This window comes from Leopardus geoffroyi, chromosome A1 (assembly GCF_018350155.1).
Source record: "Leopardus geoffroyi isolate Oge1 chromosome A1, O.geoffroyi_Oge1_pat1.0, whole genome shotgun sequence".
Lineage (NCBI taxonomy): Eukaryota > Metazoa > Chordata > Mammalia > Carnivora > Felidae > Leopardus > Leopardus geoffroyi.
The window spans coordinates 132,704,766-132,718,349 of NC_059326.1; the positions used below are offsets into that span (position 1 = coordinate 132,704,766).

The 13,584-nt window shown below is 37.7% G+C and overlaps 1 protein-coding gene across 2 annotated transcripts in view; it reads right to left on the reverse strand.

Moving 5' to 3' along the window:
* SGTB (small glutamine rich tetratricopeptide repeat co-chaperone beta) overlaps positions 1–13,584 on the reverse strand; it is a 50,584-nt gene that overhangs the window by 32,059 nt on the left and 4,941 nt on the right. For both annotated transcript variants that reach the window (XM_045494770.1, XM_045494761.1), the window contains exons 3-4: positions 7,257–7,360; positions 2,286–2,355 (exon numbers count right to left, since the gene is read on the reverse strand). In XM_045494770.1, the coding sequence (XP_045350726.1) occupies positions 2,286–2,355; positions 7,257–7,360 (174 nt within the window). The remainder of the gene's footprint in view (positions 1–2,285; positions 2,356–7,256; positions 7,361–13,584) is intronic.

The window sequence follows — 13,584 nt, forward strand, 5'->3', positions numbered from 1 at the left end:
CTGCAGTGGCCATTAGTGCTCACATGAATAAAAACCTGTATAAAATAACAATTGCTTTAACTTTGTGTGTAACATGTCTCAGATGTGATAGGTTTTAGTAAAATGAAAGAATAAAAGCTTTGAGGGGTGCCCGGGTGGCTCAGTCGATTGAGTGTCCAACTCTTGATTCTGGCTCAGGTCATGATCCCAGGGTTGTGGGGTCGAGCCCTGCTTCAGGCTCTGAGCTGAGCCTGGAGCCTAGTTAAGATTCTCATTCTCTCTCTCTCTCTCTCTCTCTCTCCCCCATTCCCACCTGTTGTGCGTGTGCATGCTCTCTCTTTCTCTCTCTCTCTAATATTAAAAAAAGAAATAAAAAGAATAAAAGCTTTTGCGGTTAAAGGGGAAAGTGGTAAGTAATTCAGTTACCCATGCTGGAGCACTAAATGAGTCTCAGCCTGCATATTCTCTTAATCCTCATCTTACCAACATTCATTATATCAAAGCAAACTCTGCGGGGAATGCAATCTCCCCATGTTCTGCATGCAGAGGGAGTAAACATGAGGGCCAAAAATAAAATTTCAATTTGCCATTTATTCAATATCATTACTAGAGCTAAACCAAGGGAGCTTAAAAAGCAAGCGTTAATGGAAAATACACAGCATCACTAAGGATTTCACACAACTACAAAACTCAGAGTGGGGGGAAAAAAACATCAGGTTAAATTGTTTCAACTAGAAACTAAATATATGAAAAATGCATTTCTATCCAGATAGTTTCAATCCAAATTCTTTGGGGAGTACTCTTAATTCAAATGACAACAAGGATCTAGTTTTTACTTAATTTTGCATGTAATTTATGAAAGTCATACTATTCTAAAATTTTAAGCCACTATAGTAGTATTAATTCTTAAAGTAAGAAATTAAAAATTGAAATCAGTCTATTTGTTGGATATACAGAACTTTATAATGTAATCCCATGAAGATAATCACATAATAGTAAAAATATAGACAAAGATATTAAGACAATGTCATCTATGGGGCGCCTGGGTGGCTCAGTCAGCTGGGTGGCTGACTTTGGCTTAGGTCATGATCTCAAAGCTCGTGAGTTCGAGCCCTGCGTCTGGCTCGGTGTTGACAGCTCAGAGCCTGCTTTGGATTCTGGGTCTCCCTCTCTCTCTGTCCCTCTGCTGCTCATGCTCTGTCTCTCTCTCTCTCTTTCAAAAATAAATAAACATTAAAAAACAAAATTTAAAAAAAGACAATGTTTATCTAAGATTACAAAATTATCTGGCTAGGTAAGTAAATCATGGTCTAAAGTACTATGGAGCACTATGCGGCCATTAAAAGCAGTGACATATTAAAAAAAAACAACAGTGATATACATGTATGTTTAAAATAAAAATTTGATAGAGAGAATAAGACAAAAGGAATAGGAAGAGTATACTCTCTTTCATATCTACCTTTTAAGAAATCAAGTGATTGTGTTTGTTTTGTTTTGTTTTTAACTGCCTTCTTCAGTTTAAAGTCCAGGAAATGGTTTCTGAACCAATTTTGTATAGCTTCTGAATGTGGCATATTCCCTAATAAATGTCTGCCTACAGGACAGGGAATTTTTTGGCTCTCATTCATTGCCAATACAAGACTCTTCCCGAGAGCTTCTTAGTACAAATCTTGTGTGCCTGACCTAACTCTCCTCTATAGCTTAACATAAATGACATGACAGAAAAAATTAAATGCAGATCTTCAACACTGACTTATTTATTATAACTAAAAATGCCTCAAGAGCCAGTATTGAAAAATGTAATTATGTAGTAGTCAAATGTGGTAATAAATACTTAAGTCAAGCGCCACATACATGTATTAACAAGTATCAAAGAACTCAAAAACACTAAACATATACAAAAGTTAAAATAATACTGAAAATTATTTTCCTCTATGCAAGCATAAAAAAAAAAATTTGAAATCCCAAATTTCTCCTTTCCTCTCTTCAAGCATAAAGAAGAATTTGGAACCCCAGAGTACATGTAGCAAATGCAGTTAGAATTAGTCACCCCTTAAGTTACTTGTTTTGCAAGTTTTATTCACAGCAGATCTGCTTCTCTGGAAGCAAGGCATAACTACATTATTGTTCACAAGCCATTCCAGGTTTCTTCCATATCACATTCATTTCTGTTTCACAAATATCATGTGGACGTATGACAGTTCAGACTTGGCAGCGTAAATCAGATTCTCACCAACTGCCAGAGTGACTTTCTCCAGAGTTTCATGAAGTTTTACGAAATAGTAATTTCTCTATGAAATACTCACCTTCATCTTTTAATTGGTCAGCTTTTCCCACGTCTTCAGGCACTGAGTTTGAGAGAGGCAAAATATCATTCTGAAATTAAATAAAAATCAATGTACAGAGTTTCCATTTACCTGCATAAAAAAGTCATCCCACAGAACTATAAATAATAATAAATAAATTGTATTACAGTAAATCACCTATATTTACACGTGATGAAATCTGGCTGTAAATAATAGGGTTACATAGAAATAGGGGGATGGGGCGCCTGGGTGGCGCAGTCGGTTAAGCGCCCGACTTCAGCCAGGTCACGATCTCGCGGTCCGGGAGTTCGAGCCCCACGTCAGGCTCTGGGCTGATGGCTCAGAGCCTGGAGCCTGTTTCCGATTCTGTGTCTCCCTCTCTCTCTGCCCCTCCCCCGTTCATGCTCTGTCTCTCTCTGTCCCAAAAATAAATAAACGTTGAAAAAAAAAAAAAATTAAAAAAAAAAAAAAAAAAAAAAGAAATAGGGGGAAAGTTCTCCCACATACGTTTTTTAGAAAAATGAGTATGTAGAATTTTTCTAGAAGATAATGGCTAATGTGAATCAAATTTTTTACTTGCTTTTCCTACATCAAAAAAACCCTACTTCATGAACAACAAATATAAATAATCAGTATACAAAGAATAGGAATAGAAAATATATTCAAGAGATTATATTAATAAAAATCTTGACGCATAATGTTTAATATCTAAAGAGATATCCTAAGTCAAATTCACAGTTTATAAAAAGAAGCATTAATAATGTAACACTATTATTTAAATATGTGCATACACACATATACATGCACACAGGCTAAAACAACAAAGACAGGAAAGGTCTAATGAGAAAGGTTAAAAGTAATATTTGGAGGTAAAATTTTCAGTTTCTTCTTTATATCTTTCCTTGTTGACCAATTTTTTAAAAACAATGGAGGGGCGCCTGGGTGGCGCAGTTGGTTAAGCGTCCGACTTCAGCCAGGTCACGATTTCGCGGTCCGTGAGTTCGAGCCCCGCGTCAGGCTCTGGGCTGATGGCTCGGAGCCTGGAGCCTGTTTCCGATTCTGTGTCTCCCTCTCTCTCTGCCCCTCCCCCGTTCATGCTCTGTCTCTCTCTGTCCCAAAAATAAATAAACGTTGAAAAAAAAAAATTAATTAATTAAAAAAAAAAATAAAAAAAAATAAAAACAATGGACATATATTAATTTATCATTTAAAAAAGGCAATGTTGGGGCGCCTGGGTGGCGCAGTCGGTTAAGCGTCCGACTTCAGCCAGGTCACGATCTCGCGGTCCGTGAGTTCGAGCCCCGCATCAGGCTCTGGGCTGATGGCTCAGAGCCTGGAGCCTGTTTCCGATTCTGTGTCTCCCTCTCTCTCTGCCCCTCCTCCGTTCATGCTCTGTCTCTCTCTGTCCCAAAAATAAATAAACGTTGAAAAAAAAAAAAATTTAAAAAAGGCAATGTAAATTTCCTGTTTTCAGTAGCTACTATCATCCTCAAACCTCTTTTGCATTACTAATGTTCAAACTGAAGGGGCATTGAGAAATATCTTGAGTAGCAATTGGAACACAATGTATTTTTCCATTTTTGAAAGATCTTTAAAAAAAATTTTTTTTAATGTTTATTTATTTTTGAGAGAGAGACAGAGAGAGTGCAAGCAGGGGAGGAGCACAGAGAGAGGAAGACAAAGAATCCAATCCAGGTTCCAGGCTCTGACCTGTCAGCACAGAGCCCAATGGGGGTTCAAACCCACGAAAGGTGAGTCATGACATGAACTGAGGTCAGAGGCTTAACTGACTGAGCCACCACGCACCCCTTGAAAGATCTTTTTTAACTTGTGTTGCTTTTACACTTGACTCTGAAGTTCATAAATAAGTCTAAAATTTCCAAGAAAGCATAATTTGTAGCTACTATACCTATGTACCACATTTAGAATATATCCACCATTTATTTACTTTGAGAAAGACAGAGACAGCACGAGTGGGGAAGGGCAGAGAGAGGGGGAGAGAGAGAATCCCAAGCAGGCTCCACACTGTCAGTGCAGAGCCCATGTGGGGCTCAAACCCACGAATCCATGAGATCATGACCTGAGCCAAAACCAAGAGATGGATGCTTAACTGACTGAGCCACTCAGGCATCCTTCACCATTATCTCTGTCTTGACCAAAGTTTCAATAAACTTGATAGCTCTAACTTTGGAAATATACTTCGCTAATTGCACACAAATATTCACAAGTACAAAATGATAAAGTATGTGAGTTGTTCTTATTTTTTTTAATCTTTCTATACTAATCAGTTTTTCTAAACATAAAATATTGGAATAAAAATGTATAGAATACAAATAGGAATCCTTATAACTAGAGGTCACTACTTAAAACTGGCTACAGTCTCCTAGGATGTAAGTGTAGTTCAAGGACACATTATTGCCCTGCAGTACCTACTTTCAGGGTTTCTTCTATTTCACATCTTCTAATAATCCTGGGAAGTTAAGGGGAGGAGGGAGGTGAGTGACTTTTTGAGTCAGAAGAATGGCATATTGAGAAATGGACTCTAATCCATTCTGTCTTCTAAATTCTTCTGAATTATTTTAATGAAATTGCCACAGTTGTATAACTTTGAAAACTAATTCTCATATTCATTAAATGCATTTGAGCAGGCCATGATGTGGGGATGAGTGTTACCTGCCTTATATAAAAGGAATGAATCCATTTAGTATATAAACTTAATTGAGGGAAAAAACAGAAGAGAAAGACCACTATCCTAAAACTAAAATGACAGAAATAACAACCATGGACACTTGGTGAGACAAATAACTTCAATTTTTTTAAGTTTTTATTTTAATTCCAATTAGTTAACATACAATATTATATTAATTTCAGGTGTACAATGGAGTGATTCAACAGCTGTATCCATCACCAGGTGACCATCACAGCAACTGGACTCCTAATTTCCATTACCTATTTCCCCCATCTCCCCACGTACCTCCCCTCTGGTAGCCATCGGTTTGTTCTCTATAATTAAGAGTCTGTTTCTGAGTTTGTCTCTGTCTCCCTTTTTTATTTTCCCTTTGTTTGCTTGTTTTCGAAATTCCACATGAGTGAAATCATATGGGATTTGTCTTTCTCTGACTGACTTATCCAACTTACATTATACTCTAGCTTTGTCAATGTTTTTGCAAATGGCAAGATTTCATTCTTTTTTATTACTGAAAAGAGGCAAATAATTTCCTTAATTATAACAATCTGTATGCTGCTCTGGGCAGGTTTAGACTCTGTCTGCTGTACTCTGCTAACAAAGACATACGTAATGAAGTTGCTGCTGTTAAATAAGGCAAACAAAGGAGTGACATCACAAATAACACTATACAGATACACAATGAAGCCAGGTTTAAGAACTTATATTTTTGGGAATGCAAGCTGGTGCAGCAACTCTGGAAAACAGTATGGAGGTTCCTTAAAAAACTAAAAATAGAACTACCCTACGACCCAGCAATGGCACTACTAGGCATTTATCCACGGGATACAGGTGTGTTGTTTTGAAGGGACACATGTACCCCCATGTTTATAGCAGCACTATCAACAATAGCCAAAGTACGGAAAGAGCCCAAATGTCCATTAATGGATGACTGGATAAAGAAAATTATATGTAAAAAAAAAAGAAATTATATTTTAAAAATAGCAAGTCAAAAATGCTTACAGTTAAACACAATCAGAGAGAAAAAGTAAGACAGCCGTCAAAAAAAAAAAAAAAAAAAAAAAAAAAGCTCTACTTAAACAGAGTGCGAAAGTCAATTTGAGCTTTCTGGGAGGTAAAGAAAAATTCTGATCTCTTTAGTACTAAGTCACCAGTGACAAGAGCTAAGGAGTGAGCACATCCAAGTGTTGTCTCCAGCAGAGGCCTCTTGGGCATCTAGGAGTTAAAGAAGGTTAGCTTCAGCCATGGGCATGTCCAGCCACTGAAATGGGGTTCCCTAAGGAGGCCAGAAACCCAGGCAATGAAAGAACCATAGCAACTGAAGTGAAGAAAAGGGGAATTCTCTGATGAGGAGTGCAGGGACACGTCACTATCTCCTTATATCTTTGTTATATAATTAGAATTCATCTGTGTGATAACTGCATTATTCTTTTTCCAAGAATAGAAAGAGAGAACAGTTTACTGCCAAACTGCCATCTTCATTGCAACTCTCAGAACCTCTTCTCACAAGTTCTAGAAACAGTCAATGTGGTATTCTCAGCAATGTCCCTGCCAGGCTTAAATATATACTACATGATTCAGCCTCTCTCCTGAGTGCCTCCTTCTGTACTGAAGCTTGAATACAGAACTAGAATAACAAAATGAGTTCATGAGGCATCAAAATGTAACCAAAAAACACATGGGAGATCACCCTGGGGCCCTAAACTCAGTCACCTTAAAATTTTCAAATTTATGGTCATGTTCCCTGAAAAGGCCAGAAACCAGAGACGATGTAAACAGTTCTCAAGAGCAGACATCAGAAACTTGGTTTTCAGTGTTACGTTTGCACATTGAGCCTAAACCTTCCCTTGTTTTAAAGAGGCCTTACAATGGCCAATTTGATGAAATCTGCTTCAAAGTGATGATTCAATTCCTGATGAATCTATTTCTACATAGTTGCTGCGTAAGCAGGAAAATCTTGTTTTTATCTTTTATTCAATGCTTTAGGGGAATGTTAATACAGATGTCAGAAATCTAAAAATGCTCAGATAATATAAAGGACTTAAAAAGTACATCATTAAATATAAAAGAAGGTGAGAGAATGAGAATAGCTACTAATATGAAAATCTAAAAGCACATTAAAAGAGTTATATTTTAGTTCCCAAATCATATCCATGTGAACTATCTACCTTACACCTAGGGAGAAGTTAGGTACTTAAAGGCCTGGCCCGTAAAATATTAAGAACTCAACATAATATTGTAATCATACTTAAATCAGATACTAATAGAAAACAATGACAGCTTACCTTACAGAAGGAATTGCTGAACATTTCTGTCAAAGGCTGTGAAACTGCAAGATGAGTATCTTCTGGGCTGATTTTAAAAACTGTCTCCAAGCACTGAATTGCAACTTGAAATAAATTTGAATAGTGAAAAAGAAAATTAGCAACCTAAAAAAAGAAACAACCTCTTTTTTTCTGGTAGAAATCTGCACTCCGTGCAATCTGTGGTAATTCAGTATTTATGATCACAGAACATAAGGAAAACTAAATGGTTCAGCTACATAGAGACTTCTGTTTATAGATCAGCTGTTGAAGGAAGACAACTTGATTTCTTATTCCTCACTTAAAGAAAGATGTTACCTAGAATATAATTTCTCAATATATCTATTACATCATATTCTAGCTGAAGCCAGTCACTAACAGTAAGTTATTCCTCCCTGCCAATATCTATTATCCACCAATGTTCTAATGTTTTGAATAAAACAAAAAAATCTTCTTTCTTTTATGTGAGAAACAGAATTCTCAACCTGACCAAAAACAGTAACAGAAACAGCACTAAATATTAATCCTGGTATATTTACTTAGATAGATAGGTTGGCTTTAAAAAATTCATTCATGCATACAAATTTACCCTAAGCACCTACTACGTGCAAGATGGTAGAAATACAGCAGTCAATCTAAAGACAAAAATCACTATTCATGTGATGAAGCTTACATTTAATAGAAGGAGTCAGAGAAACACAAAAGTACACAGCATGTTAAATGGTGATAAGGTGTGTCATCTGCATTTGGTATATGACAAGACAACTGATATGGCCAGGGTATGGACAGGGTAGAAAGACATGATGGGAGATGATGCTGGAAAGCAAGTCTGTTATTGGATGACAAGGCACCTCACATAACATTCTTAAAGAATGTGCACTTCACACTATGGGCAAATGGAGAGCCATTAAAGAATTCAGTGAAGGAGAATAACAACTGGATTTGTGTTAAGAACTACAAGTCTGTGAATGGATAAAGAAAATGTGGTGTATATATAAAATGGAGTATTACTCGGCAATCAAAAAGAATGAAATCTTGCCATTTGCAACTACATGGATGGAACTAAAGGGTATTATGCTAAGTGACATTAGTCAGTCAGAGAAAGACAAGTATCATATGACTTCACTCATATGAGTACTTTAAGACACAGAACAGATGAACATAAGGGAAGGGAAGCAAAAATAATATAAAAAGAGGGAGGGGACAAAACATAAGAGACTCTTAAATATGGAGAACAAACAGAGGGGTTGTGGGAGGGGGGATGGGCTAAATGGGCAAGGGGCATTAAGGAATCTACTCCTGAAATTATTGTTGCACTATCTGCTAACTAATTTGGATGTAAATTTAAAAAACAAAATTAATTTAAAAAAAGGAAAAAAAAAAAAGAACTACAAGTCTGATAGGAATGCAGAGAATGAATTAGAATAAGACAAGCTGAAGGAGAAAATGGAAGCAGAAAACCAAATGGATTCCTACTTAAACGATCTAAACATAAGGAGTCCAAACCAGGGCAATTACAGGGAAGAAAGATAACCTGTCCTCTCTACAAGTACTCACTACAAGGTGAATGGAGGCAGATTCTCATCTTGAGAATTCTCTCCTTTGAAAAGGAATTCTCTCCTGGCTCCACAAGGTGAGAATGTAGCCACAGTGTCCAGTGTACTTCCAAGCAGTATGGAATAGATTCACAAATATTTATGTATGACTTTCATTATTATTTGTATGCAATATATTTAAACTAAAAACACAACAGAACAAAAACACTTCACCCATTACTCTCACCTCCATGCCCCACCTCTGACAACCACCAATCTCTTTTCTGTATCTATGTGCTTGCTTTGTTTATTTATTAGTGTTGCACATATAAAAGAGATCATAGAGTATTCATCTCCCTCTGTCTGATTGATTATAGATTCATTGATATTTGTGTATGACTTTTAAAGGATACATTATGTATTAATTATGGCCCTGAGAAAAACACCTCCGTCATAATAGAAATACTATTACTATCACTATCCACAGAACAATTCTCATTAGAAAAGGGACTGAATTGGGGCACCTGGGTGGCTCAGTCACTTAAGCGTCCAACTTTGGCTCAGGTCACGATCTCATGGTTTGTGAGTCTGAGCCCTGTATCGGGCTTTCTGCTCTCAGCAAAGAGCCAGCTTCAGATCCTCTCCCTCTCTCTCTGCCTCTCCCCTGCACGCGCTTTCTCTCCCTATCAAAAATAAATAAACATTGGGGCACCTGGGTGGCTCAGTGGGTTAAGTGTCTGACTTCGGCTAGGGTCATGATCTCGCGGTCTGTGAGTTCAAGCCCTGCATCAGGCTCTGTGCTGACAGCTAGAGCCTGGAGCCTGCTTCAGATTCTGTGTCTCCCTCTCTCTCTGCCCCTTTTCCGCTCACACTCTGTCTCTCTCTCTCAAAAATAAATAAACATTCAAAAAAGTTTTAAATAAATAAATAAACACTAATAAGCAACTAAGTTACCAACCACAAGAAATCAGAGTGCCTTTAACATAGAAAATAATCTGCTGTTTACCCATTCCTCATCCTCTCAATTTCTATTCTTGCCAAGCGCTTGTTTTCACACTTCAGTTGTTCCAGCACTAAAAACATTGGGCTACAAGAAAATATGCTCCCACTGCCATGAAGTCAGTTAATGTAAACAACAACAATAATAATGGTAAATGTGTCTGTTTATGTGTATACATTGATTCTTGATCAATATCTTTCCTCCCTGATCAGACTGGTCAATTCCTTTACTGTACCATGTAAACACATACTGGTACATGTTTCTATTATCTTACTTATCATACTATAGGACTTGCTCTTAAATGTCTATCTCCCACATCAGACTGTCTCCATGAGGATAAGGCCTATATCTTATTCATCTCTGACTTTAACATATATGGCAAATAGTAGGTATTCAATAAAGTTAATCTACTTCTTTGTTTACAATGGAAGTATAGTTAAATTACAGAGGAAATAACAACAATAAAATCTGTAGAGTACGGCCCTTCTGCGCTCCAAAACATTAGTTCGCAGCCATGGGAAAAAAGGATAGTCCACAACCAAGTCTTTAACCAAAAACCAGAGTATGTAACTTCAGTGCTAAACAATGACAGGTGAAAAGTCCATGTGGTAACTAAGGGATTTTTATGCTCTATCTTGTTGAGGCAATTCAGTCTAGCTCCTTTATCTCTGTGGCCACTGATCTTAAAACACATGTCTTGTGCATACTAGACACAATTAAATATCATTAAAGGAGGTGGATGCTTTGTTTTAAACACAATTATTTGCTGTGTGTTTTTTCAAACCGCTTTACTGAAGTATGGTTGACATATGAAAAGCTATTCATATTTAACATCTATAACTCGATGAATTTGAGGATCAGTATACAACTGTGGAACCATTACCACCATTGAATCCAGAGACATACTCATCACCTCCCAAAGTTTGCTCTTATCACTTTTATTATGTGTGTTGTAAGAACACTTAACCTAGGTTCTATATTCCTACCAAATTTTAAGTATATAACAACTGATGATAAGCACTGTGAAGAGTAGTAAGCCTCCAGAACTTGATTATCTTGCATAAGTGAAACTTTGTACTCTTTGACAATCACCTCCCCATTTTCTCCTTCCCCGGCTCTGGCAACCACCATTCTGCTCCCTGCTTCTGAGTTTGACTATTTTAGATTCTCTGTATAAGCAAAAAGAATTGTTTGATAGGTAAACCTAGCTGCCAAAGTGTTTAACCTTGATGATGTTAGTGTAGATGGACAGATTGAGGCAAAGGCCCAACTGGAACGGGTTCAAGAAAAAAGAGAAGGAGGGGAATTAGAAAAGGCATAGACTGCTCTTTCAAAGAGTTTTCCAGCAAAAGGAAGACAAAAAAGCATGAAGTATTATGTGGGGTGAGGGTAATATGGCAAAAACTCAGGACTACCTTATTATTTATCCAGCCAAAAAAAATTAAATAACCTAGGTACAATAATTTATCTTACTTTTACCTCAAGATTCTCACTTATGAAACAAGGATTATTACATTCAATCCTCCTTTGAGGAGGTCGTACTCATGAATAAGTCATACGCTATAAGCAAATACTGTATATAAATATTGTTCCCCTTTAGCACCAAACAATAATAGTGTGTTTGGTACTGATGAGGAGAAGGACAGTAAAGAACTCTATTCAACACCTACCACACCCTACCTGTTCAGCACTTTATTCAAAAGTTTCCATACTCTAGTTACCTGCCATGACTGATTCTGATTCTCCTAACAAATCTGTCTGATGGAGAAGAGGCAGACAGTTTCCCTTAACAGACTTAGAAATAAAGATATAGTCCAACTAACTGATATGCCCAGGATCACTCGATTCATTCAATTCACCAATTCAATTCAACCCATGTTTACTGTACTTACACTATATTACATGCAGTTCAATGTGTCAGGTACTTTTGTACAAGCGCTAGATAGATTAGTGAATAAAACAGAAAAGATCTCTGACCTCTTGAGGCTGACATTCAGGGACAGGGGTGAAGAGCTAGGCTATAAGCAATAAAAAGTAGAGAAGGGTGAAGATATGGGAGTATGGAGAGCAAAGCAGGGAAGCAGGTTCCAGATGTAACAGCGTGCCCAGGGTACGACTCATTCAGAAAACAGATTTGACAAAGACTCAAAGAAGATGGGGGTATTACCATTATCTAGAAGAACAACATTCTAAGCAGAAAAAATAACCAGAACAGAAGCCTTTAGGAAAGAGGATTTTGTGTATTCAGAGTTAGGAAGCCAATTTGCCTAAAGCCAAATGAGAAAGGGGAAGAGTCTGTGAACAACACATCACAGAAGCCTGAGTTATATAAATACTTTAAACAATGACTAAGTAGCATGAAGAAGTCACTGCAAGATTTTGAGTAGAGAAATGATAGACTCTTTTTTTTTAAGATTTTATTTTTTTAATTTTTAAAAAACGTTGGCTTATTTTTAAGTGTGGGAAAGAGACAGAGACAGAGCATGAGCAGGGGAGGGCAGAGAGAGAGGGAGAGACAGAATCCAAAGCAGGCTCCAGGCTCCGAGCTGTCAGCACAGAGCCGGACGCGGGGTTCGAGCTCATGAAGTCCAAGATCATGACCTGAGCAGAAGTTGGATGCTTAATGGACTAAGCCATGCAGGCGCCCCTTAAGATTTTATTTTCATGTAATGTCTACACCTACGTGAGGCTGGAACTTACAACCATGAGATCAAGAGTCGCACATTCTACTGACTGAGCCACCCAGGGGCCCCTGACATATTGTTTTAAAATATCAATGGTAGCTGTATTGGGAATAGTCAACAAAGCTGCAAGGACAAAAGCAGAGAGATCAGTTGGAGGCTATTACATTAAAAAAGATGAGAAATACTTAATTATATCCATGGGTGACATCAGTGGAGATGGGAAGAAACGGTTAAGACTCTAATTTTGAAGGTACAGCCAACAGGATTTACTAAATGATTAAAGGCAGAGTCCAAGAGAAAGAGTTCAGAATGATGCCCAAGTTTGGGGCCTAACCAACTGAAAAGATAGAGTTGCCATCAGCTGAGATAAGGAACAGATTTTGGGTGGGAGGATCAGGAGTTCAGTCTTGGAAATGTTCACTTTGAGATGCCTATTACACATAGAAGTAGAGATATCTAGTAGGCAGTTGGATATAAAAATCTGCAGTTCAGAAGGAAGGTCTTAGTTAAATGCCAAGAAACTGAATGACATCATCAAAAAAGTAAGTGTAGGGGCACCTGGGTGGCTCGGTCAGTTAACTGTCCAACTTCGGCACAGGGCATGATTTTATGGTTTGTGAGTTCAAGCCCCGTGTCAGGCTCTGTGCTGACAGCTCAGAGCCTGGAGCCTGCTTGGGATTCTGTGTCTCCTTCTCTCTCTCCCCCTCCCTCACTCACACTCTGTCTCTCTTTGTCTCTCAAAAATGAATAAACGTTAAAAAAAAAAAAAAAAACATAAGCATAGATAATGAAGAGAAGATCAAGCACTAGACCTTGGGCACTCCAGGTCAGGGAAGAGATGAGAAACTAGCAAAGGAGACAGAAGGAGCAAGCAATAAGAAGAAAACCAAGAGAGTGTGAGGAGGTATCCTGGAAGCCAAGTGAATCAAATATATGACAGCGGGGCAGGGGTGGGGGCTGTGAGATGAGGGATATCATCAGCTTTATCAACAGCAGCTAAAAAGACACATGAAGACTGACAACTGATCACTGAACCAAATAACTCAGCAATTACTGATGACTTTGATGAGAAGACTATGGGTAGAGAGGCT